Source organism: Tauraco erythrolophus, unplaced genomic scaffold (genome assembly GCF_009769465.1).
Source record: "Tauraco erythrolophus isolate bTauEry1 unplaced genomic scaffold, bTauEry1.pri scaffold_45_arrow_ctg1, whole genome shotgun sequence".
Lineage (NCBI taxonomy): Eukaryota > Metazoa > Chordata > Aves > Musophagiformes > Musophagidae > Tauraco > Tauraco erythrolophus.
In genome coordinates, this window is record NW_028238615.1 from 430,396 (window position 1) to 455,186 (window position 24,791).

The window sequence follows — 24,791 nt, forward strand, 5'->3', positions numbered from 1 at the left end:
AGTGCCGCACTTGGTGCGCTGATCGATGAAGCGTTTTGAAAACAGCATCGTAATAAAATAAACGCCCCGGGAGGCTTTCGTTTGATGAGAGGAAACGATAAGAACAAAATGCTTTAGTGGTCATTGTTGGTGAGGGGGAGAAATGGAATATTTAGCTCTGAACATTGTAGCTCAAGAGCCTCAGAGTGGATGAAGAGGGTCATATTTTGGCATCTAAAGTTATATTTATTACCATATTCTTTGGGGTCTGTCTTCCCCCACCGGTAAAATACTGACGAAAAGCGGTGCAGAGGGATACGGTGAATGCACTTTTATTGCGAGGAGGAATCGCCTTAGGGAGGTGTTAACCTAAAGACCTCAACCGTTTGCGTTTGTGCAGTCGTTTTGCTGGAGGTTCGTTACTGGAGCCATCACAGCCCCCCGCTGCCCACGGGGAACGAGCCGGGCTGGAGGCGGCAGCCGCAGCCGCTCTGCCGCCGAGCACCGGGATCGGGCGCTCCGAGACCGTGAGACCGATCGCGTGGGTCCTGCTGGGACAGCGGCCCAGGAGCGGTGGCAGGTGCCTTATTTTCAGAATGAACCGAGATACAGAGAACATGTTCCCATCCCGGATGCCTGGGTGCAAATTCCGCACAGCTACACACAAAAAACGCAGTCCACATGGACTGTCAAGAGGGAATTTTGCTCACTGCTGGCTTGGGCACTGGCACTGAGTCTTTGCACACCCCGAGGAACCTCTGCCCGTGCTGAGCAGAGCCCACCCAGTCCCACCACAGACTCGCTGCAGCACTGGTAACTTCTGCAGCAGGTTGCTACACAGAGTCAGGATCTCATCCCAGGGCATGCACCTTGCTCCCGGTTCCTCCCGTTGGGATGCAGGGTTAGGGGTGGAGGAGGAACTCTCTGCAGGCACAACCCCACTGCTCCAGGAGATAACCTGGCACAGGGGTTTTCCCAGCAGAGCTGAGCTGGTTTCTGTGAACCCAGGAAGCTGGAGGTGACCTTAGAGCCTTCCCAGCCCAGCCCAGCTCCGGAGGGCTCTGCTGTCTCTGTGCCCAAACACACAGTGAGAAAGCACCAGCCTCTCAAATGTTCGTGCCCGTGGCTCATTCCCATTAAACACAGACGTATGTGAGGTCCCTGAGTGCTGCTATAGGGTCAGAACAAAGGATGAAATGGGCATGGAGGAGGAAAAGGGTGAAAGTAGGAAATCCACCCACAAAGTCTGTCCTTGCACACCTCCTTATACCCAGAAGGCGTGGGAAGGGCCTTGGTCCCAGCCCAGGAAAGCCAGGAAGTGAAGCAGCTGGATGCCCTGCTTTTGACGGAGGCTGGGTGAGTCCCTCCTCCTGGCAGCCAGCTGCTGAGAAGGCAGAACTGGGTTTGCTCGCAGAGAGATTTACTAAATTGGGGAGGGGGCTCACCAGGGCAGCACAGCTTCGTGCCATGCAGAATAGTGCAGAATAAGGCATTTATGGGGCAGGGAGATGCTGTCCTCGCCCCTTTCTCAGCCAGTGGCCCTGTGCACCCCCCTCACGCTGATGCCCAGGGTCTGTTTTTATATCAGCAAGGTCAGCTCGGGAGCAAAATTCCAGCCCCCTCCACAATCCGGATGGTGCGCTGCGTGCACAGGGAGCAGCGAGCCCCTCGCAAGGCTCCTCCGTGCCCCCTGCGGCGCCGGCACACCGTGCTGGTGTGCAAACGGGAGTGCGAAGCGCCGGGCAGCGGCCGTGCTGCTGCTCTGGCTGGGGACTGGTAACACCTCTGCAAAGGAGTGGGGTGAATCAAGCCTTGGAGGAGGTGGGGGGGACCTTATTCACCACCCCCCAGCTCTGCTCCACACTCCTCTGCCCTTCATCACACGGGAAACTGAACCTGGGTGGTTATTTTGAGAGCAGTGTTGGGCAAACTCCACCCCCCCCCCCCCATTAACAATGGTCAGCACCAAACACAGCCCAGCTGGAAAATCAGCATCCGAACTGGAGAAGGGCTCGGGGCACCCGAATCCCAGCATCTCCTCTGGAAATCGCAGTCGCTGGTGGGAGCACGGTGCAGAGGGAGCCCTGGTACCACCAGGCATCCCCCTGCCCCGTGCTCAGGGGCTGGCAGCACAACCGGGTGCCCAGGGCTGTGCCTCAGTTTCCCCTCTCACCCCATCCCGCGATGTTTCGGCCTGGGCTCCCTGTGGGGCTTCACCGACACTAGAGGGAGCAGGATCCTTCCCACGGCAGCGGGTTTGCCACAGCCCCAATCGCACCCACCCTGGCCCCGCGCAGGGCTCGGGGGCTGCGGGTGTGGATCCGGTGCCAGGCCGGGCTCCCGCAGCCGCGATGCGCCGTTCCCTGGGCAAAGCCACGCGCGTGCCTCGGCCGGTGCCATGGGGACTCGCGGGGAGCCAGGGGGTCCCAGGGGGAAGAAGCGGGGTCTGCCCCAGCTTGGCCAGCCTTGCTTTTCTTTCTCCCTCCCTTTCTTAAATCCATGCCTCAGTTTCCCTGCCCGGAAAAAAGAGAGTTTGCGTTCATTCCCATCAGCTCAAAGGTCTGTTGCTCCTCCGGAGTGAACCGGCTACGTTTTAAACATAACCTAAAAGGCACTTCCCAGGGCAGCACCGGTGCCCTCCAACCCCGCGTGCCTGTTCGGAAGGGGCTCCTGGAAAACACCAGCTCCCGGGAGAACGGGAAATGCTGGGTGAGTTCTGTGCGTCACGGAGCGCAGGAGCTCAGCCTGGACAGCTTCGCGCTTCCGAACACGGGTGTTTCGTGCTACGAATCGCCCTAAACCACACTGACCCCAAACCTCCTCCATCCCAGGGAACAAGGCCATGCCAAGGCATGTGCCAGAGGACCAGGGCTGGCCGTATCCCTGGTGCAGGGGCAGGGAATGGGACAGTAAAGGTCCCCCTTTCCCGGGGGGCATCCTGCCCTGCCGTCAGCATTCATGACACTTTGGGTGCAGCTGCCCTGCTTGGTGCCTCAGTTTCCCTGCAAGGAGCTCTGCCTGCCAGCCAGCGCGGGGAGAAGCAGGGGAGCCCTCCGACCCCCTGAGAGCCTTTCCCTGGGAAGGGAAGCAAAGTGGCAAGCTGCTCTCTCCTATGGATATAGGAAAGGTTTCAAAAGCAGCTGGCACATTTCGCACCCCACCCCCCCACCAACACACAGACTTGCAACAGGGCAAGAGGGTAGGATGGAGAAGAGGGGCTGGTCATCAGGACCCATCCCACCGTCCTTTTGGGAATATCATAGGCTCATGGAATCACAGAATGGTTTGGGTTGGAAGGAACCTCACAGACCATCCAATTCCAACCCCCCTGCCATGGGCAGGGACACCCTCCACTACACCAGGTTGCCCAAAGCCCCATCCAACCTGGCCTGGAACACTGCCAGGGATGGGGCAGCCACAGCTTCTCTGGGCAACCTGTGCCAGTGCCTCACTGGCTCTGCCCTGCAGATGGAGGGCAGTCAGGACAACCACGCTGCTGCAGGGGCGAGCAGCCGCGCTCGCCCGCGTCATCCGGGGCCGCCCTATTTCTCCTGGTTCTGCTTAGAAAAATAAATTAAAAAACCAGCTAAATATTTTTCAGCTGGTTGCCACGCTGCCTCAGCAGAAATATTTTCTGCAGCGTCACAAGTCTGACACAGCATAAAGGGAAAGGCCAAGGGCTGCCTTATCTCCGGCCGGCCGGGCTCCTGTTTGTGCCCTCCCAGTTATCGCCCCGGCGCAGCCCCGCGCTGCAGCCGGGCTGGGAGAGGCTGCCGTGACTCAGCACCCTGCCGTGGGTGCCCGGTGCCCGTGCAAACCCATTGCACCCAGTTGAGGATTGGAGAGCCTGCCACAGGAATGCGGCAGAAAGAGCTAAAACATCCCTGGCAGTGTTCCAGGCCAGGTTGGATGGGGCTTTGAGCAACCTGGTGTAGTGGAGGGTGTCCCTGCCCATGGCAGGGGGTCAGAACTGGATGGTTGCCCCAGGTGCCATATTCAGAGCCACTTGTGCTACTTGAATAAGTAGCAGGTGCCAGGTTGGAGTCAGGTCTCCTTTGCTGCCTTCCTAAAACCAAGTCCCAACCCAGAAACAGGTCTGGCTCTGTCCCTTGGCAGCACTAACTGCTTGAAAGGCATCAGGGGAACGTAACCCGTACAGAAAAGGTGTTCCTGACCCAGCTGGTCCAAAATGCCACAAACAGGAGGAGAAAAGTCCCTGCCTGAGGTCAGCAATGCCCTTCTTGGTCCCATAGGACCCCTCCTTGCTCACAGGGACATCTTTCATTAGCGAGTGCCCCGGGAGTGTAAGGTCTGAGACACGGCTCTTGTAGTGCCCATCTGGTGCCAGGGGCTTTTTTGGGGGGGTCTGTGGTTAAGGGAGCCTTCTGCAAAGCAATGACAGGCAGAGCCAGCTGGGCCTGCAGCAGCCGTATTGCTGGGAGGACTGGATAGGTCCCTTGGAGCTTGGCTGCTGCTTAGAAAAAAGGATGCCCGAGCCTTGTTAGGGGGAAAGTGAGACCACCTGCCCTTGGGCTAAAGTCTCTGCGTTTAAATGTGTGGAGGGGAACCTGCTCTCCACGCTGTACTTCTGCCCAGCTGAATACATGGAATCACAGAATGGTTTGGGTTGGAAGGGACCTCAAAGATCACCCAGTTCCAACCCCCCTGCCATGGGCAGGGACACCCTCCACTACACCAGGTTGCCCAAAGCCCCATCCAACCTGGCCTTGAACACTTCCAGGGATGGGGCAGCCACAGCTTCTCTGGGCAACCTGTGCCAGCACCTCACCACTTCATAGAACCCAGCATCTTCCTGGAGCAGTGGGCTGCTCTGCTCTTCCTGCAGCAAGACTCAGCTCAATTTGTCCAAGGAGCCGGGGGCTCCCTTGGGGACTACAGGTGAGGAAGGATGTGGGGAGCAGAGGAGAGCAGCTGTACCTTTCAGGGGTGAGAGTGCTCCCCAAGGCACATGCATGGGCAAGGGCTGGGGGAAGCGGTGGAGCCAGGCAGTGTTGGGTGCCATTAGCAGCTGAGCAAAGGAAGCGGCTGGTGCCTGCTCTTGAGATTTGGAGCCACATGTGCCTAGAGAGCAACACAAAACTCCCAGGGTTTTCAGAGCAGAGGTTTCACACCTCTTGTCTAAGGTCCTGAGGATGGTCTCCTGCCTGCCTGGCACCGCTGGGCTCCCTCCTACTGTGGGGGGTTTCCCTCCCCAGCACATCCCACAGCCGGTGAGCCTGCTGGGCTAATCCAAATCTATCCGCAGGGTAGATGTCAATGGGATCTAAGGAAGAAATTCTTTCCTCTGAGGGTGCTGAGGCACAGGTTGCCCAGAGAAGCTGTGGCTGCCCCATCCCTGGCAGTGTTCAAGGCCAGTCTGGATGGGGCTTTGAGCACCCTGGTGTAGTGGAGGGTGTCCCTGCCCATGGCAGGGGGGTTGGAACTGGATGATCTTTGAGGTCCCTTCCAACCCAAACCCTTCTATGGTTCTATGGTTCTACGAGCCTGGACCCTCTGTGCTCTATGAGCTGATCCTGACCACCTGTGCCAGCACCTATTCAGCTCTGCGGCTCTTCCTTTCCTGGGCCTGTAAAGCACCCTGGGTCCAGCCCTGGGCAGTGGGTTTCCCTGGCTGCTTTCTGCCCTCCTGAACTGACGACTGGGAGTTCTAGCCCTGCACCAGCAGAGCTGCGTTTGCAGAAAAGCTGAAGCCCAGGGGAAGGCAGCAGGACAGCTGTTTGTGCCCGCAGGGACACTGCAAACCACCAAGGATCAGGACTCTCGGGTTAGCCACCGCTCAGCTGAACGGCCGGCGAGATCCAAGGAAGAAATTCTTCCCTCTGAGGGTGGTGAGGCACTGGCACAGGTTGCCCAGAGGAGCTGTGGCTGCCCCATCCCTGGCAGTGTTCCAGGCGCTGCAGGACTTTAGCGTGGGAGCGCAGGGACACACACACACACACACCCACACCCACACCCACACACACACCCCCCCCACCCCTGCGTCAATGCCCGAGGGCTCTTTGCCTCGTAGGTTTCCTACCCAGGGCACTGTAAGTCGTGGCACTGTGTTATCCCGGGGTGTTATAATCACTTATTTCATCTGCGTGGGCAGGAGACCCCAGAAGGGATCTGTCCTGTGGGTCTGATTTTCCACCCCTTCCTCTCTCCTGCACTCAGCTCCTGCTCCGGCAGGGCCCAGGGGCCCTGGGGACACACATTTAGGGATCCCCCACATTGCTAGAGGAGCAGAGGGCAGAGCTAGGTGACCGAGAGCCAGCTCCTGATCTCCTGATAGGCTGTGTTGGCACACACTTCACACGGGTATGGACGCTGCCTTTGGGCAGTGGTGAAGGAGATCCTGAAATCCTCCTGTAACACCTCTCACCTGCCCTCAGAGAAAAAATTACAGGAAAGCTCAGTTTGCCCCGTAGATACCAGGGCTGCACGCTGGTGTGACAAGCAAACGGCGGCAGCTGACGCGTGGATGGGGGCATGCCGGTACGGCTGACCGTACACCCCCGGGCAGCGGAGCCGGACCCCAGCCCCACGAACAACACACCCATTTCTGCTAAAGCCAGGGGCAGAAAACAGGCTGCTGCATCGTGCGCACAGCCGGGCGCTGGCTTTTATCTCAGCTTGCAGCGAGGGTGGCGAGGAGCTATCTGGCGAGGGCGGCCGTGGGCTGCCCGGGGGTGATAGAGGGGGAGCTGGGCATGGCCAGGGCGGTGGGGTCCAACCAGCCCCTCTTGGGCCGATAGCCGGGTTCGTGCTGCGCTGCTGGGGCCGGGGATGCTGCAGCAGCCCCAGCAGCACCAGGCAAGGCAGAGCCCTGCTCTGGGAGCAGCGGAGCTGCAATGGCCCCGCGTGGTCCAGCAGCCAGGTGTGCTCAGAGCTGCGATGGAGGCTCATCACGCAGCTGGCCACAGCTGGAAAACCCTGTCTGGGTCCCTCAGCCCCTGCCCTGTTACTCCTCCCCTCTGCACCCCAGGGAAGCGTTGCACCGACCGTGTCCCCGGCTCGAGCTGTCCCACTGGGGTGTCCCCTCCAGCCCAGAGCTCCCCTGGGCTCGTTTTGCAGCCCAGGGCAGAGGTTCTGGTAGGAAGACACAGGCTGGACCCTCTTACCAGGAGCCTTTGTCTCTTGTGCTGAGCAGATGAAAACCCCAGCGAGGGTGAGGGATGGGGCAAATCATCAACTTGGCTATAGGCAGGAAAAACACTGACTTGCATGAGACTGTCTTGGAGACAGGTCGTCATGAATAAAAAAGCTTCTTTTGCCTGTTTCTGGACCGCTTTCCCCCGAGCTCTTGTGTTGAGGGATAACTCAGAAGCTGTTTAATTAAATCTTTCGCTTTTCCTTGAATATCCTGGCTCTTATGCCTGACCTCGTGCTTCTTGTCTCTCCACCTCACTCAGCTCTGAACCCCCCATGGGCTACGGCACCGGGCTGGCTTTAGGGCTGAGTATGTCCTTGTGAATCCCTGCACAGGGATATAGGGACAGGGGTGTACCAGCAGGGTCAGGTCACATTCCCTGCCGTGCCCTGCAGGTCCCCTGAGCACTTCGGTTGCAACCAGCCCCCAGTCTCCAGACAGTGTCACCTGAGACACAAATGTCAGACCTGGGAGACATCTTACAAAATTAAAGCAATACAGCAAAAGCTCCCAAGTCAATTAAAACAGGAGGCCCAGGCTTGCATGATCAGTAAGTTGTTACGCGGCGTGAAATTCAGGCCAGAGCAGTCAGAGCAGGGGGTGCTCTGCACCTCTTGGAGCCAGACTTAAAGGGTACAAAGGGTTAAACCTGGACCCTGAACAGAGGTCTGCCTTAGGGGCAGAGAGGCTTCATTGAACCTGCGGTTCTATTTTCCCTCAGTTTATTGTTAGGGGCAGGAACAATTCGAAAGCCTTTGTGTTGGAATCGGAGTGCCCCAGGGATGAGCCACAGCTCCATCAGATAACCCCCCTGCCTGCTTGCTGTCAAACCCCGCTCCCAGTCTCCACCCTGGTGCCCATACCTCTTCTGGTTGTGGTTTTCCCTATTCTCCCTTTCCCTCCTACGGAAAAAAAAACTGGCATTTTCAGAAATTCTCCTCGGCTTTCATGTTCAGGCCAGGTGATTCAGACCAGGCTGCTGCTGCTCCACATTTCCCCCAAACTCGCCACTGACCACATCCTGAACGGGTTTGCCGCAGCCGTGCTGCCACGTTCCTTATGGTCTGTGAGCACAGAGTAGGGCTTTGCTCTGATCCCGAATTTGGGGTTCACCTGGACAGTGGCCTGAAGCCCCCCTTTGCCCCAAGCACTGTTTTCTGGAGCAACCCTTTGCAGGGAACCTGCACCAGCAGGGTGGCCGTGGGAAATCAGCTCCAGCCTTCGAGTTGGATCAAAGCACTGGAGCTGGGCTGGACACAGCCAAAAGGACCAGTGCGGTGGGACAGCCTGAAGCTCATACATGAATTTACAGCCCAGCATGGCTGTAAAAGGTCATTGCTATTATGGACTCTCCACATCCAGAGGCGTACAAGTCTCCAATACGGCCCTAACCCGATTAGCTGGCTGATTCACCTCGTATTATTCCTTTTTGATGAGCGCCGGTCCTACGGGATTTAAAGAGTTTACAGAATTGCTGTGGGTAAGCACAAGCCATTTGAAGGAATCAATGCAGAGAAGCAGCAGCAAATGAGCTTGTCTCCACGAAACAGCTGGAACGACTTCAGCCTCTCTTCTTCCTCTTCCCTCTGCCTTCCTTCTTCCCCTTCCCCTTCCCCTTCCCCTTCCCCTTGGCTCTTTGCGACCACTGTTAACCATTCCGTGAAGAAGTGATCCTGCTCCCACCACTGCACCAGCAAAACCAGACCCTGAATAGGTCCAGGTCTCTCAGATCCTTTAGGTCCTGGACCTAAATAGACCCTGAATGGGACCAGGACCTGAGGTTTCTCACTACAAGCCACGTCTCTGCCTGCTTTTCTACAGAGTCCTGAAAAACAGCGTTTATTAACCACAAATTCTTGATAATACAGTTAATGCTCTGCTCCAAGCCTCTGCGTTTGGTGTCGTCCTGCTTGTCCCAGCTTCCCACTCCTCTGGCTCTCCACCACCCCTCCCTGAGCTTTTTCATGCTGCTGATTCAAACGTAGAAGAAAAACATCATTTTCTTTCCTTTTTCAAAGTTCGGCTTTGCAGAGCTGACAACAGAGACTGCTCACAGCCGAGGCGGATGCGTGGCTAATCACAGACCCAGATGTAGCTTGGATTTCATTTTCGCTCTGTTTCTGCCAGGAAATGCAGACAATGGGGAGAGAAGGAATAAATGAAAAGGCCATGAAAAGGCCGTGCAAGGTCATTTGTTGTCTTCCCCCAGCTGTGCGAACAGCTGTTTGGGTCAGCTCTGGGCTCAGTCCTACGGGCTGTCAGGCTCACACCATGGGAACATCTAGCCACGAATTTAGGGTCGCGCGTGTTTGATTTCACCCTTTGAGCCCTCTCTTATTGAAAATTGACAACTCCTGAAGTCTTCAGATCTCCTGAAGAACCAGGGGGGGTGTGACCATGTGTCTGCTCTTTAGGTGAGGAGCTAAAGCGAGCGCCGGGCACCTGCACGATACGTTTATCTGCTCCGAGCAGCCTCTGCCCCGCGCCGTGTTATCAGACCGCGCCGGTGGCTCGGTTGCTGCCGAAAGGGGCCTGTGGGCCTCAGCTAGGATTCGGAAATTTAAAAAAATGGATAATGTCCCCTGGAACCCTGTGGCAGGGAGCTGAAATGTGACTACAGTCACCCAACCGGGCCACCCCTAATCACCCCAACCGGACCACAGCAATGGACTTGTGCCACCGCTCAGCCTGGCTCCGATGGGATGGACCGACCAGTATCGATCCGTAGCTGGAATGGGTCAGAGGGCTGGATGAAACTTCTTAGGTTACCTCCAGACAGACCCAAAGTCCACGGTCTTGTCAGGATGCCCTACACCTCCTGCATCCTGCCTTCGCCTTCCTGAGCGTGGGAGCACGGCTTCACCCGAAGGTGGAAAACCAGGAAAAGACCTGTGTAGTTCCGTGGGAAAGTGACACCCAGAGTCACACAAAAACCTTTGGTCAGACCCTGGGCTGGTGGAAATGGATGTCACTGGTCTGATTGTAGCGTGGTGGGTCCTGTATCCTTACGCAAGGCATTTAATTTCCGGGCAGGGAGCAGAGGGTGAGGTGCCTTGTTCACACCATACATGCATTAAAAGAGCAGATCCTGGCTCCAGCAACCCACACAGGTGTTCCTCAAAACCTGGGGCACGGAGAGGTTCTCTTTGGCACGTGTCCACGCATCCTCAGATCTCCAGCACCTGGTTCAGGTGTGGAGGAACTGTCTGACAGGCTGATATTCTCCACACCTTCGCCTGGCGAAAGGTGCCTGCTTAGGAGAACGGCCAAGGGCTGCTCTGTAGGTCAGTGTGCCCAGAGCTGCAGAGCTGTGGCCAAGGGTGACAGCACTCGGCCTCCCCAAGAGCAGGCTGCCATGCAGAAGGATCCATGAAGTGCCTAACCAGGTCATCAATCCCATCAGAGAAACCTCCCAAAAGTTTAGAGAGCCTGCAAGTCTTACAGAAGACCCAAAGGTTGGGTGCTGCTGGCACGAGGCCGATGTAAAGCACCTTGGGCATGGGTCAGTGCCTGCCGCCCGCTGCAGGGCATGGGACAGTGTGGGAAGGAATGGAGATAAGAGGGTATTGTGTCCTGAGCCTGTCAGTTAAGCAAGTCACAGGGCTTTTTTCTTGAAGACCACACCTCGTTGCAGACTGACCGCTCCATGGACAGACCGACCCACCGCTGGTGTGGACCCCCACCCTGGCCCCAGCCAATGACCCCACAGCCCAGGACGGGGAGGAGCTGCCGGCAGTGGATAAAAGCCTCCGTGGGGTCTCCAGCTCAGCTACGGGATCTGTGTCCTCCTACAGCTCCGAGCAAAGCCGCCTGCCACCATGGTGCACTGGACAGCCGAAGAGAAGCAGCTCATCACCAGCGTCTGGAGCAAGGTCAACGTGGAGGAATGCGGTGCCGAGGCCCTGGCCAGGTAGGTCCAGCTCCCAGTTACACCCTGGACAGAAAAGCCACTGCAATCATGGGAGCATTAACGTGTCTGTGTGCCTGCTTGTGTCCTTCTGTCTCTCCCCAGGCTGCTGATTGTCTACCCCTGGACCCAGAGGTTCTTCGCTAACTTCGGGAACCTCTCCAGCCCCACTGCCATCATTGGCAACCCCAAGGTCCGTGCCCACGGCAAGAAAGTGCTCACCTCCTTCGGGGAAGCCGTCAAGAACCTGGAAAACCTCAAGGCAACCTACTCCAAGCTGTCTGAGCTGCACTGTGAGAAGCTGCATGTGGACCCCGAGAACTTCAGGGTGAGCTGTGCTTGGGGCTCTTGGGGCTTGATCCTCTCTCCCTTCATCCTGCAGAATAGCTCAGTGCCTGGAGGGTTTCCAACAAGCATAAATAGCACATATTTTAGTTACCAAACAGAAAGGGGCTGGCTTGGATGGAAATTGGGGGAGAGGGGAAGGTTGGGCATTTGATAATGCCAGGGAAATTCCACATTCCAGGCTGTGAGGGGTTTGGGACAAATACAGGGAGATGCTTTGAAAGCCTGGAGGCTCACGCAGGCATGGCTTGAGAAAAGCAGGAGAAGGATGCAGGGAAGCATGGGGGGCTGAGGGTGGAGAGCATGGAGGGATGTGCCCGAAGGTGCCATGCGCAGCCTCTCCATGGCACCTCCTGGCCCCGAGGATGGGGACCACTTTGTCTCCCCTTTTTCCAAGGCTGGCAGAGGTGGGAGGAGAGGGAAAAGCAAGTATGGGATGGGCAGGGGCTGGACGCTGGTGGGAAGAGATGCAGACTGGGATTAGAGAGGAGAGGTCTGAGCGTGGGGACAAGGTCAGTGGGTGAGGGAGAGGAGGAGGGGAATGAAGCAAAGGAGATCAGGGTGCATGGGGGGAGAAGTGGGTGAAGTGAGGGATTGAGGGGGCCGGATGTGGCTGATGGCCTCTGTTTCAGACTCTCTTTAAGCCTGGCTTGGGGGATGTAGTGGGTAGACCTCACGCTGGCCCTAACCCTCTGCTCAAGCAGGCATGGGGTTTCACAGCAGAAAGAGAAGAAAAAGAAAAAAAGACAAAAAATGTCTGGAAATAAAGTATAGAGGCTGGAAAAAACAGGTGTGAGAAGGAGCAGAGACAGAGCAGGTGGATACTGGTGCACGTGGCCAGCACAGGACTGTTCTCCTGCAGAGAGAACTCAGCTAGAAGAGCTTCCCTGGGTCGCAGCCCCAGGACCCAGCGGAGCAGCTGGGTCTCCCCCAGCCCCTGGTCTCCGGGTCCTGCACAGGGCAGAGGGTGCTCAGCGCCACGCTGACCTGATTTCCTTCCTTCCTCTCTCCAGCTCCTGGGCGACATCCTCATCATCGTGCTGGCCGCGCACTTCACCAAGGACTTCACCCCTGCCACCCAGGCCACTTGGCAGAAGCTGGTCGGCGTGGTGGCCCATGCTCTGGCCTACAAGTACCATTAAACCCTCCGAAGGCAGATGTGTCTATAACAGTCAATAAAAAAATTCACATTTCCTGAACTTCTTAGTGTGCTCCTGTGTCCCTGCGGCTGCCTGTGGGGCGGGAAGGAGGGAGCAGGGGGCAGGAAGGGGGGAAGATGGGCTCAGGGGGGCTGGGAGCATGGTGGTCCAGAAAGGCAGTCAGGCTGCCAAAGGGGGGGTTGCTTTTCCTGGCTATTTGGGCTCTCTCTAAAGCCATCAGCCTGCTCGCTGCTGCTCTTTCCTGCCTGGTCCCGGACCTCCACGCACGACGTGATGCTGGGGTGTCCCTCGTGTATGGAGCTCCAGTGAGACATCTGGGGATACTGGCCTCTAAACTAGCGAGGGGCACATCCCAGCCCACCCAGTACCTCTGAGTTTGCCAAAAGCACTGGGGGGCAGGGGGGGATTTCTGACCTATTCTGCACAGAAAGCCAAGCTGCAGGGCAAGCAAGGGCCCCTCCGGCTCTAGACCTCTCAACCTGTGATGCGTGCAAGGATATAAATTTGTAGAGATCCACCAAAGCCAGCTTAGATTAGACATTTGAAGGCCATTACAAATTTGAAAGGGCCATTAGAAATTTGGCCCTTTCTATTTTAGTACTGATGTACTTTCAAGAAGTTGATCAAAAGCATTTTCTGAATCATAGAATCATGGAACGGTTTGGGATGGAAGGGACCTTAAAGATCATTCAGTTCCAACCCCCCTGCCATGGGCAGGGACACCTTTCACTACATCAGGTTGCTCAAAGTCTCATGCAACCTGGCCTTGAACACTTCCAGGGATGGGGCAGCCACAGCTTCTCTGTGCCAGTGCCTCACCACCCTCAGAGTGAAAAATTTCTTCCTTATACGTAATCTAAATCTCCCCTCTTTCAGTTCAAAGCCATCGCCCCGTGTCCTGTCACTCCACACCCTTGTCCAAAGCCCCTCTCCAGCTTTCCTGTAGCCCCTTTAGGCACTGGGAGGTGCTGGAAGGTCTCCCTGGAGCCTTCTCTTCTCCAGGCTGAACAGCCCCAACTCTCCCAGCCTGTCTCCAGAGCAGAGGTGCTCCAGCCCTCCCATCATCTCCGTGGCCTCCTCTGGATCTGCTCCAGCAGCTCCATGTCCTTCTTGTGCTGGGGACCCCAGAGCTGAAGGCAGCACTGCAGGGGGGTCTCACAGAGCAGAGCAGAGGGGCAGAATCCCCTCCCTCGCCCTGCTGCCCACGCTGCTCTGGGTGCAGCCCAGGACACGGGTGGCTTTCTGGGCTGCCAGTGCACGGTGCCAGCTCATGGTGAGCTTCTCATCCACCAACACCCCCAAGTCCTTCTCCTCAGGGCTGCTCTCCATCCATTCTCTGCCCAGCCTGTACTTGTGCTTGGGATTGCCCCAACCCATGTGCAGGACCTTGCACTTGGCCTTGTTGAACTCCATGAGTTTCTCACAGGCCCATCTCTCCAGCCTGTCCAGATCCCTCTGGATGGCATCCCTTCCTTCCAACGTGTCCACCACACCACACAGTTGGTCTCATGTGCAAACTTGCTGAGAGTGCACTAAATCCCACTGTCCGTGTCGCCGACAGAAATGTCAAACAGCACCAGCCCCAGTACTGACCCCTGAGGAACACCATTCATCACTTGGACATTGAGCCGTTGACCACAACTCTTTGAGTGCGACCATCCAGCCAATTCCTTATCCACCGAGTGGTCCATCCGTCAAATTCATGTCTCTCTAATTGATAGACAAGGATGCTGGCACAGAGTGGGATGAGCCCGGACAGGGCTGTTCAGCTGGAGAGGAAGATCACAGCAAATAAAGTGGGAACAAAGACACTCTCAAGACCTACCCGTTTAAGACAGAAGAAATTGCACGTTTTGGAGGAGAGAGAAGAGGCTGGCTTGGATCCAGAGCGGCAGAGGCTGGGTACAGCTGCCTCTCCTGCTGATAAGGGCAATGGTAAAGCTTGGCGTGGGACACTGCCTGCTGCAATCAGAGTGACCAATAAATTCTGCTTGTTTCAGAAGGGCCCTCACTGTAGCTGCCTTTTGCCACCAACGGGATGGTTTATCTACAAAAAGGGAAGATTCTCGTTCATGGAAGTGGACATGGCCCACTATGGGGCTAAAAGACGAAGAATGACTTAGGAGGATCTTCCGCCGACACCAAAGGGAATGGTTGGCTGGAAAGATGCTTGAGTCCTGAGCACCGTGAAATCCATCACAGGATGTGATGCTTCCCCTGCAGAAGTCCCATGTGGAGCATGGGGCTGGGGCTCTGGGCTGTCGTGCCTTTGATTTTGGCCGCGTGTCTCTTCGCCGTCTCGCGGCGTACACGCTGCTCACAGCCAATGCTCGCCGTGTCCCGGCCGAGGCCACCCTGCCGTCCTCGCAGGCACCCCTGGGGCTGTGTCTGCTTGACCGTGAGCTCTGACGCCGTTATGGACCTCTGCCCGACTGTTTTAAACAGCCTCTGGGCTGCCCAGCAGAGCAGGTTTCCTTAAAACCTGTGGCTGACTAATCTCAAAGCCAAAAAGCCCTTGGAAGTCTTTCCCAGGGAGTTTAGTCTCACGCTTTTTCCCTTCTGTCAGCGGATAACCGCCCCATGGCACTAATGCAATTGCTGGAGATGATGTGAGAAGCACTTTGAAGGAAACGCTTGGAAGGACGACGTGATGTTCTGCAGCAGGGACACCACCAGCTCGGGAGATGCTGCTGCCCACAGCAGCGAGCGAGGGGATGTGTAGGCTGGGGGGGACAGGGATGAAGGAGAAGGAAGGAAAGATAAGGTGAAGCTCATCAAGCCCCAAAAATTGTTCATCCTTTGCTTCTTCTCTTGGTTTAGCATCTCACCTCACACCTGGGATGGGCATTTGAAACTGCCCTCGTTGAATGGTGCATCCAAGCTGCTCTGGTGCTGCAGGACTGATGCCACCACTTCACCAGTCCACTCTGCTAATGCAGAATCTGGAAGCTGTGTCCACAGAGCATCTCACTGGCGTCACAGCCTCCTCATTTCTCACGTCTGTATTAACTGAGAAGGCACGTGCACGAACCAGCTTGCACACACAGCAGAACTAGGGCAGCAATTAGAGAACTTAGTTTAAGGTCAGGTCACCAGTGGCAGCTGAAGTCCCCGGGCAGAGCTCAGTACCCGACTGTGTCACCGGCTTAAAATCATAGAATGGTTAGGGCTGGAAGGGACCTTCAAAGGTCATCTAGTCCAACCCCCCTGCAAGGAACAGGGATATCTCCAACTAGATCAGGTTGCTCAGGGCCTCGTCCAACCTGGCCTTGAATGTCTCCAGGGATGGAGCATCCACCACCTCTCTGGGCAACCTGTTCCAGTGTTCTACAACTCTCATGGTAAAAATTTTTTCCTAATATCCAACCTAAATCTACCTCCCTCTATTTTAAAACCGTCACCCCTTGTCCTGTCACAACTGGCCCTCCTGAACAGCCTCTCCCCATCTTTCTTGTAGGCCCCCTTGAGGTACTGGAAGACCGCTATAAGGTCACCCTGGAGCCTCCTCTTCTCCAGACTGAAAAGCCCCAACTCTTTCAGCCTGTCCTCATAGGAAAGGTGCTCCAGCCCTCTTATCATCTTCGTGGCCCTCCTCTGGACCCTCTCCAACTGGTCCATGTCCTTCTTGTGTTGGGGGCTCCAGAACTGGACGCAATACTCCAGGTGAGGTCTCACAAGGGCAGAGTAGAGGGGGAGAATCCCCTCCCTCGACCTGCTGGCCACGCTCCTCTTGATGCAGCCCAGGACGCGGTTGGCCTTCTGGGCCGCAAAAGCACATTGCCGGCTCATATTGAGCTTCTTGTCCACCAGTACTCCCAAGTCTTTCTCCTCAGGGCTGCTCTTGATCCATTCTCCGCCCAGTCTGTATTTGTGCCTGGGATTGCCACGACCCAGATATTGGCTTCTTGCATGACTTTAAGTGCATCAATGCATCCTACCGCGCACCAGGACCCTGTTTGCAAAATGATACTGGTCAGAATACTTTTATTCTTTGACAGCCCCCCCTGTTAGTAGGAAACACGTTGGATTAGATGCTCTGTCAGGTAGGAGGGCGGAAAAAAGTCACAACTTTGAAGATACAGTAAATGCAGGGAGTGATGGTGTGGACCAGAGGTAAGGCTAGAAGAATTCATTGGCAGTTTTATTTGGAGCTGGCAGGTAAGAGACGAGATGGTGCTCTGCAGGTTTGTAAAGACAAGAGGCAGACGAGAGGACGGACTTCATCTCGGGTGCAGCAAAGGACGGTCCCTGCAGTGCTGCTTCTTGGGGCTGAATGATTTTCTGCGAACAAGCAATCCGATCGAGACAGCTCTACCAACAGTAGCAACGCTGCTTTGCCAGGACAACTTATTTCTTTTTGGGGTATGAGGTATGCTGAATATCAAATGAACCCTTTTTTCCAGTGCAAGCAGTGTCTGCACTCAAGAGTTTGTCAACGCTAGTGCCTACTACAGCCAAACCACCCACTTTCGTCATGCAGGGGAGGTTTTAGTGCATATTTCTCCTAGCAGTCTCAAAAAAATAAGCATGGTTCTGCCTTTTATTTGATGTACACCCCGTTTCTGACATGTCTCAGAACTATGCCCCAAAGCCACCCAATTATTAGACTAATAATATATCAGCCTCATACAGTAGTGAGGAATTGAAAATGTGAAATACAGTATACGCTGTGTTGTCCTCTTCCTGGAGGGCCAGCGGACAAAATTAATATTGGACTGGTTTTGCAAGGTACAGTCTGTTCCTACACTCCTGCTGGCATCAGGTGGGATTGACTGTCCACATATGTCTGGCTTCTGTCCCCCTCCTCATAGGTCTAAGGCTGGGGGTAATACCAGGCTCTTGAGACCCATAACTCAAGAGTCGTGCCTTCGAGGTGGATCCACTTTCTCTGACGACACGGAATTAGACGAGAGATGGGCAATAGGAGAGCTTGGACTCAGAACGGCATGGACAACAACGATGGACAACGATGATGGACAACAACTCTGAAGCTCTTTTTTAGGACAGAGAATCATAGAATCATAGAATCATCTGGTTGGAAGAGACCTTCAAGATCATCGAGTCCAACCATTCACCCTGCACTGTCAGGGTCCCTAAATCATGTTGCTGAATGCCAAATCTACACGGTTTTTAAACACCTCCAGGGATGGGGACTCCACCACCTCCCTGGGCAGCCTGTTCCAAATAAGGAACAGAAGAAAGCAGGCTCTTGCATTTAAAGCACAGGGCATAGATTTGGGAGTGATCATTCGGTTCTTGTCTCCCACTAAGCCTCTGATCCTTCGTGCTGGGATGGATGATGCCTAGAGCTGTTCAGCATGAATCCCAGGAGCACGGGGCACCAATGTGCCATTGAAAGACTGGAGAGAAGGTCAAGGCAGAGACTGCAAACTCTTTGAACATCGCTGCCTGTCTTCTTGGGTCTGCACCGTGCGTTCAGCCCCCAGCCTACGGCTGCCTCTGCATCACTGGAGGCCCACAGCTGGGGAGGAACCGTGCAGGCAGCTCCACCTGCGCTGGGGGCTGCGAATACGAGGGCACGGGGATGAGATGCTGCTTGTCCACTCAAAGGCAGAGGGGGGAAAGGGCCTCTTTCCCCCTTGGACAGCATCCAAAATTGCTATCTTTCCTTGTGCAGCCCAGCTCCCCCCACCCCCAACCAATAGCTACGTGAACTGAGATTAGGACGAGTTGTTACTAGTGCATAAAATCCCTGGGGCAGACTGGGGCTCCACTTCCTCGTCCTTGTTCAGGGAAGCCCCAGGCAAACCCTCCTGCTCGACACCATGGTGCACTGGACAGCCGAAGAGAAGCAGCTCATCACCAGCCTCTGGGGCAAGGTCAACGTGGCCAACTGCGGTGCCGAGGCCCTGGCCAGGTAGGTCCAGCTCAGCCACACCACGGGCAGAGAAACCACTCCAATCACGGGAGCGTTAACGTGTCTGTGTCTGTCTGCGTCCCTCTGTCTCTCCCCAGGCTGCTGATCGTCTACCCCTGGACCCAGAGGTTCTTCGCTTCCTTTGGGAACCTCTCCAGCCCCACCGCTGTCCTCGGCAACCCCATGGTCCGTGCCCATGGCAAGAAAGTGCTCACCTCTTTTGGGGAAGCCGTCAAGAACCTGGACAACATCAAGAAAAGTTTTGCTCAGCTGAGCAAACTCCACTGCGAGAAGCTGCACGTGGACCCTGAGAACTTCAGGGTGAGCCGTGCTCGGGCTCCAGCCTTGGCTGGGCAGAGGTTTCTGTTCTCTGGAGAGGGCTTTGGGGGTCTCTGAGGGGTCTGACAGTCAGCGAGACCTAAGAGAGAAACCCCGAGGCTGCCTGAGCCTGGGGGTATGCTGAGGGCAGGGGCGGCGGAGGGGAAGGGGAGCGGATAGGCATGTTTGGGGAGAACGGAGAGCAGTTATGGGGCTGGGACCGGTGAGAGGGGGGCCTCAGCAGGTGAGGTGGATGGGGATGAAACACAGTTGAATACACGCCGGTAGGAAGCAATGTTGGCTTGGAGCAGCCTAAGGCCGGAAGGGAAGAAGCTGAGACAGGATTTGGAGGGAAGAGCTGAGCTTGGCCATGATGGAGTGGTTAAACCAGGAGAGAAAATAAACACGGCCACTTCAGCGGGCGAGGGGATCTGAGCCAAGGGAAAGCAAGGGTGGGCAGGGATATGAAAGGATAAACCCAGCTGAGGCAGAGGGAGGACTCTGGCACAGGAGGCAAAGGAAGGTGTCTGGGGAGGAGGATCCAGCACATCCAGGTGTCCTGCTGAGTGCCAGGGACGCAAGTTGTGCAAGGAGCCTGGTGCTCCACGTGGGGCCATGGCAAATCCACGCCTTGCTTTGCAACGAATTCCTCAACATCCAGTGTGCACATCCCGACACCCGGGTGGTGCGGTGGTGGGGAGGGAGGCAGGGGGCAGCACCAGGCTGATGGCTTCTCTCCCTCCATCGCCAGCTCCTGGGAGACATCCTCATCATCGTCCTGGCTGCCCACTTCGGCAAGGACTTCACTCCCGCCTGCCAGGCCGCCTGGCAGAAGATGGTCCGCGTGGTGGCCCACGCGCTGGCCCACGAGTACCACTGAGCCTCTCGCAAGCACTTGTGCCCAGAGATGCTCCTGGCACGTGGGGAAATGTCCTCTGGTTCTGCTGATCTCTGATTGCCAAATAAACACCGACTGCTTCAGCCACGAAGAGGTGTCTGCCTCTGTGGGAATGGGGTGGGGACCACCCTGGGGTGCTAGGGAACGGGAAGGGGATGCTCACACACAACACGAGCCATGGTCTTGTCTATAAATTTGTGCAAGTGAGACTTGTCTAAGGTGGAGAACCCAGGGGAAAAGCAAATAAACACACTGCAAAATGCAAATACAAATACAGCGGCGCGTTTTTGAGACACCAGGTAACATCATTGGGTTTAATGTTTTAAGTCTTTCACAGACTAAGTGGAACAAACCTTTGTACAAAAACCTGTAGTGGGAGGAGTGGCAATGAGATTAGGTTCGTCGTTTGTAACTTCCTTCATGGAAGGAAAAATGTTTTTTTCGTTGTTTTTTGTCTAATTCATTATCATCCTCCTATTATTAAAGGCAGAATAATAGACAGAACTATCTATTATGGCAAAAAACATGCCAAGAATGGTGATTTAACGTACATGAAGGACAGAGTACTTGTTTCGCTGGCCCCTACGTCTAAATTTCCACAAGCAAAACAAAGTTCCCTGAACAGTCTCCATGCCACGCACAGGACCACGGCCCTCACCATCCTCCTGTCCTCCTTTCGGACTCGCAGCATCCCACAGCACTGAGAGCAGTTCAGGGGCATGTTTGGGGTTCCTGGGTGGTGAATTCCTCCTGCCTCCTTATCAGGGAGAGGGCAGCGAATGGCTCCGGAGAGGGTCTGCGGTAAACGCTGTGCTGTTTGGCGAGGAGGGGTGGGGAGCAGTGTCACCCCCAAGCCTGGCCCCAGGGTCCCTTGGCCAAACCCCATCCTGAAGTGAGCAGGCAGGGGAGAAGTTGCCCAGAACAGGTTGCCCAGAGAAGCTGTGGCTGCCCCATCCCTGGCAGTGTTCCAGGCCAGGTTGGATGGGGCTTTGGGCAACCTGGTGTAGTGGAGGGTGTCCCTGCCCATGGCAGGGGGGTTGGAACTGGATGATCTTTGAGGTCCCTTCCAACCCAAACCATTCTATGATTCTATGACTCTATGATTCTATGATTCCAAGTGGTGCAGCCATCAGAAATGGTGGCAGCCCATGGCCAAGGCAAACACGTTGTTCCATGGTCATCCAGACCCCTCCAGACCAGCTGGTGTTCCTGTGCACTGCCTGGGTCCCACACCACAAGCTCCCTTCCCAGCCCCAGAGCCTGCATCCCACCCCACCACCACCAGTCCGCTCTGCTGGGAGCGGGAGCAGATGTGTGGCCCCAGGAGACCTGGCTGTCCCTCTCACCTCTCGGGAGGACCACTGCTCCTCCAGCTGCCAAGTCGCTCCATCAGGCACTGTCTCTGTCTGCACAGACCCCAGTACACGCCATCTTCCCCACCTCTCCCAGGGTCCCTGCGACCTAATGTCCCATGAGCAATTGGTGTGCCCTGTCATACAGGATGGATGAGGCTTTGAGCAACCTGGTGTGGTGGAAGGTGTCCCTGCCCATGGCAGGGGGGCTGGAACTGGATGATCTGTGAGGTCCCTTCCAACCCAAACCATTCTGTGATTCTATGATTCTATAACATCTCCCTTCCAGCCTTGGCTGAACTTTGCTAACAGGCCGTCTGAGATGGGAGCTCTCTCTGACCACAAGCCACTGCCCGTGGTCTTCTTAGTGTTACCCTAAAGTCAGCAAACTGTTAAATTGCTGGTAGGAAAGAACAAGGAGAACCCAAAGCCTGACAGGTGCTGCAAGAAGAGGGCAAAGAGAAGCCTCTTGCACACCACTGCTGTGTTCGGAGGGAGGACCCAACGGCCCCAAGTCGGAGCTTCTGCCTCATGGCCGTGGTTTGCACTGTCCGAGGGGCACCGAGCCTGGCACACACCTTCCTCCGAGGGCGTATGCGGAGGTGCCATGCTGGGACTCGGCGCGGAGATAAATGCCACCCTTCAGCGGAGAGCTGCAGAGCTGGAAATCAAAGATGGGGGTGTGGTGGCCCCACAGCCCGTCCCGGGGGTGGATCTGGGCATCTTGCCCTGGGGCCCCACCCTGACACCGTGTCCCCTCCCGCGGGGTGCCAGGGCTGTGGGTCCCCCCCCCCACCCCGGGACCAGCCAATGGAGGGGTGCCCGGGGAAGAGGAGGGGCCCGGGGAGCGTATAAAAGTGGGGACGGGGAGAGCCGCTCGCCAGCGTGCGATCCCCTCGGGAGCAAGAGCCGAGACTTCCTCCGCACTCGCCGGCAGCCACACGCCACCCTCCGCCCGACACCATGGTGCACTGGACAGCCGAAGAGAAGCAGCTCATCACCGGCCTCTGGGGCAAGGTCAACGTGGCCGAATGCGGTGCCGAGGCCCTGGCCAGGTAGGTCCAGCTCCCGGGACTCTGCTCGGCAGCACCCTGGACAGAAAAGCCACTGCAATCATGGGAGCGTTAACGTGTCTGTGTGTCTGCTTGTGTCCCTCTGTCTCTCCCCAGGCTGCTGATCGTCTACCCCTGGACCCAGAGGTTCTTCGCTTCCTTTGGGAACCTCTCCAGCGCCACCGCCGTCATCGGCAACCCCAAGGTCCAGGCCCACGGCAAGAAAGTGCTCACCTCCTTCGGGGAAGCCGTCAAGAACCTGGACAACATCAAGGGAACCTTCGCCCAGCTGTCCGAGCTGCACTGCGACAAGCTGCACGTGGACCCCGAGAACTTCAGGGTGAGCCGTGATCCTGACTGGGGGGTCCTGTCCTCCCCACCGCGTCTCTGCGGGTGGCTTCTTCCCTAACCCTGAGCCCCCTCCTGTGAGGGATTTACCGTAGATACGCCGGTGCAGGAGGAAGAGGGGCTGGACATTGGGGCGAGGGGGAGATGCAGGAGAGGGATGGAGAGGGCAGGGACCAGGCTGCAGCTTGGTGAGAAAGCACGGAAGGGGCTGAGAGGTGATGGTTACGGAGACGCTGTCTGGAGGGGGCAAGCGAGGATGCCCACGAGACAGAAAGGTGGGGAGGGGGTCAATTCAGCACAGAGAGTCGGGGGGAGAATAGGAAGCAAAAGAGGAACGGGACTTAGAAGGAGAGGAAACTTTGGGTCTGAGTTCCCCAGTGAGGAATTAACACTGGCATTTGTCCCTGGGGCTGACGGAGACCCCCCCCCCATGTCAGCGTGAGCTCGCCGCTCGACAGCTGTGTCTTCTGCTTGGGAGAAACTCCCGAAGGAAGCCAGAAGGGAGAAAAAACCAAAATAATTAATCAACAACATTTCTGGAGAAGTTTTGGTTGCTCTTCCCATAGCAGTAGCAGAACCTGAATCTTTAGGGCGAGGGCAGGGAGCGAGTTTAAGGGCTGCAGTTTCCAGGGAGATTTTTTAAGCCGACAAAACACCCAGAGGTTTCCCTGGGTCCGACGCGGGTGCTGGTGTGGGGGTCTGCAGGCTTTGGGGCATTGCTAACCTAAGGATGCTCTTGTTCCCCTCCCAGCTCCTGGGTGACATCCTGATCATCGTCCTGGCCGCCCACTTCACCAAGGATTTCACTCCCGAGTGCCAGGCTGCCTGGCAGAAGCTGGTCCGCGCGGTGGCCCATGCCCTGGCCCGCAAGTACCACTAAAGTGTCAGCAGAACAGCCCCCGGCAGCGTCCTCCGGATGCGTGTCACACGCCATCCGGCATGCTGCTCCGAGCCCGGCAGCTTGTGACACCCAAATAAAGCTCATCCTGTGAAGCCTCCGCTGAGTCCGTGTCTCCCTGAGCGGCTGGAGGGGTTGGGGGGACGGGGACCCAGGGCACCCACAGGTTGGGGGGGGGGGCTGAGCTTGAGCCTGCATTTTGCTCCCAGAAAACACCACCCCCCTTTGTCCTGCATGTTTTTTGGGGGGGTTTGTGTGGGATTCGCCTCTGGAAACCTCACTTGCGGAGTCCCGGGTAGGCAGAGCCCTGCAGCCTCTGGTCCCGCTCCGGGAAGTTTGCGCCGAGGAACGAGTCGGTGTTTCACGGTGAGACCTGCACGTTTTCTTGCAGGCAGGGGGATCTTGGAGGATTCGTATTTTTGAGGGAGGATAAACCCAGGGAAGACTTCGATCCACCCTGGCTGGTCCCTGGCATAAAGCCTGCAAGGAACCTGCTGACTCATACTGGCCGGGTGGCCGGCTGGGTGGGGGTCGGTTTCAGATAAACATTTTGCTATCAAGACCCATCCAGACCTTGTTTATGCGCTTCTTTTTCACCCGGCACCGCCCATCCGGCAGTTCGGGGGGGGGGGCCCGATCCTGCCGACGGTGGTGACAGATTGGATATTAGGAAAAAATTTTTTACCATGAGAGTGGTAGAACACTGGCACAGGTTGCCCAGAGAGGTGGTGGATGCTCCATCCCTGGAGACGTTCAAGGCCAGGTTGGACGAGGCCCTGAGCAACCTGATCTAGTTGGAGATATCCCTGTTCCTTGCAGGGGGGTTGGACTAAATGACCTTTGAAGGTCCCTTCCAGCCCTAACCATTCTATGATTCTATGATTCTATGACTACTAATGATCTCCTGGACACGAGTGTCCATTGATGCTCGGCACGCGCCGGGCATTCCGGGTGTCCGAGAGCAGCGCTCTCTCAGATGGGGTTTGTTCTTGGCGTGGGGAGCACCCTGCCCCGTCCGACCGCGGACGACGCAGTAAAAGTGATGCTCGGCTGAAAGGACGTGCTCCATTTCAAAGGGAAAAAGGAGGGCACAGCTGTACATCCAGCACCTCTGACGCCCTGTGTCCTATCCCTGCTTCGCCCACATCCGTGGGCATCCCGCTCGCCTGCCCCTGACCCACTGGAGGTTATTAAAAGCCCGCTCTGACCCATAAATCCCTCTTTGCACACACATTACTCGAAGGAAGAGGCATTTTACTCCTAGTGCCAAGGCAGACACTGAGAAGATGATTTGTATGAAGTCCCAAACCACGTTCCTCCCTGCAGGGAGTCTGGGCGGGCAGAGCGCAGTGCCTTGGTCAGGTGTCCAGGGTCACAAAAAAACAGATTCTTACATGATTTTTCATAGGTTCCATGATAGATATTCAGAGACTTTCGTATGAGCGTGATTGTTCACAGACTTCAGGAAGAAATGACTGAATTGTTTGAACAAGTAGGTCTCCT

The 24,791-nt window shown here is 56.3% G+C and overlaps 3 protein-coding genes across 3 annotated transcripts; all 3 read left to right on the plus strand.

Annotated features, from left to right (window-relative positions):
* Positions 1-9,915: 9,915 nt before the first annotated feature.
* LOC104380487 (hemoglobin subunit rho) lies at positions 9,916-12,583 on the plus strand. The gene is made up of 4 exons (XM_009987979.2): positions 9,916-10,001; positions 10,927-11,042; positions 11,145-11,367; positions 12,398-12,583. Exons 2-4 carry the CDS (start codon positions 10,951-10,953, stop codon positions 12,524-12,526), a joined length of 444 nt encoding a protein of 147 aa, XP_009986281.1. The 5' UTR covers positions 9,916-10,001; positions 10,927-10,950; the 3' UTR covers positions 12,527-12,583.
* A 5,674-nt stretch (positions 12,584-18,257) lies between these two features.
* Positions 18,258-19,725, plus strand: LOC104380488 (hemoglobin subunit beta). Its single transcript, XM_009987980.2, has 3 exons — positions 18,258-18,422; positions 18,521-18,743; positions 19,492-19,725. The coding sequence occupies exons 1-3, from the start codon at positions 18,331-18,333 to the stop codon at positions 19,618-19,620; spliced, it is 444 nt and encodes a 147-aa protein (XP_009986282.2). The 5' UTR covers positions 18,258-18,330; the 3' UTR covers positions 19,621-19,725.
* Positions 19,726-21,860: 2,135 nt separating this feature from the next.
* Positions 21,861-23,388, plus strand: LOC104380489 (hemoglobin subunit beta). The gene is made up of 3 exons (XM_009987981.2): positions 21,861-22,045; positions 22,160-22,382; positions 23,142-23,388. The coding sequence occupies exons 1-3, from the start codon at positions 21,954-21,956 to the stop codon at positions 23,268-23,270; spliced, it is 444 nt and encodes a 147-aa protein (XP_009986283.2). The 5' UTR covers positions 21,861-21,953; the 3' UTR covers positions 23,271-23,388.
* Positions 23,389-24,791: the final 1,403 nt, after the last annotated feature.

Coding starts and splice junctions, on each gene's coding strand:
- LOC104380489 (XM_009987981.2), top strand. CDS start 21,954: ATGGTGCACTGGACAGCCGAAGAGAAGCAGCTCATCACCGGCCTCTGG. Junction 22,046..22,159: donor GGTGCCGAGGCCCTGGCCAG/GTAGGTCCAGCT, acceptor GTCTCTCCCCAG/GCTGCTGATCGTCTACCCCT. Junction 22,383..23,141: donor TGGACCCCGAGAACTTCAGG/GTGAGCCGTGAT, acceptor TTCCCCTCCCAG/CTCCTGGGTGACATCCTGAT.
- LOC104380487 (XM_009987979.2), top strand. CDS start 10,951: ATGGTGCACTGGACAGCCGAAGAGAAGCAGCTCATCACCAGCGTCTGG. Junction 11,043..11,144: donor GGTGCCGAGGCCCTGGCCAG/GTAGGTCCAGCT, acceptor GTCTCTCCCCAG/GCTGCTGATTGTCTACCCCT. Junction 11,368..12,397: donor TGGACCCCGAGAACTTCAGG/GTGAGCTGTGCT, acceptor TCCTCTCTCCAG/CTCCTGGGCGACATCCTCAT.
- LOC104380488 (XM_009987980.2), top strand. CDS start 18,331: ATGGTGCACTGGACAGCCGAAGAGAAGCAGCTCATCACCAGCCTCTGG. Junction 18,423..18,520: donor GGTGCCGAGGCCCTGGCCAG/GTAGGTCCAGCT, acceptor GTCTCTCCCCAG/GCTGCTGATCGTCTACCCCT. Junction 18,744..19,491: donor TGGACCCTGAGAACTTCAGG/GTGAGCCGTGCT, acceptor CTCCATCGCCAG/CTCCTGGGAGACATCCTCAT.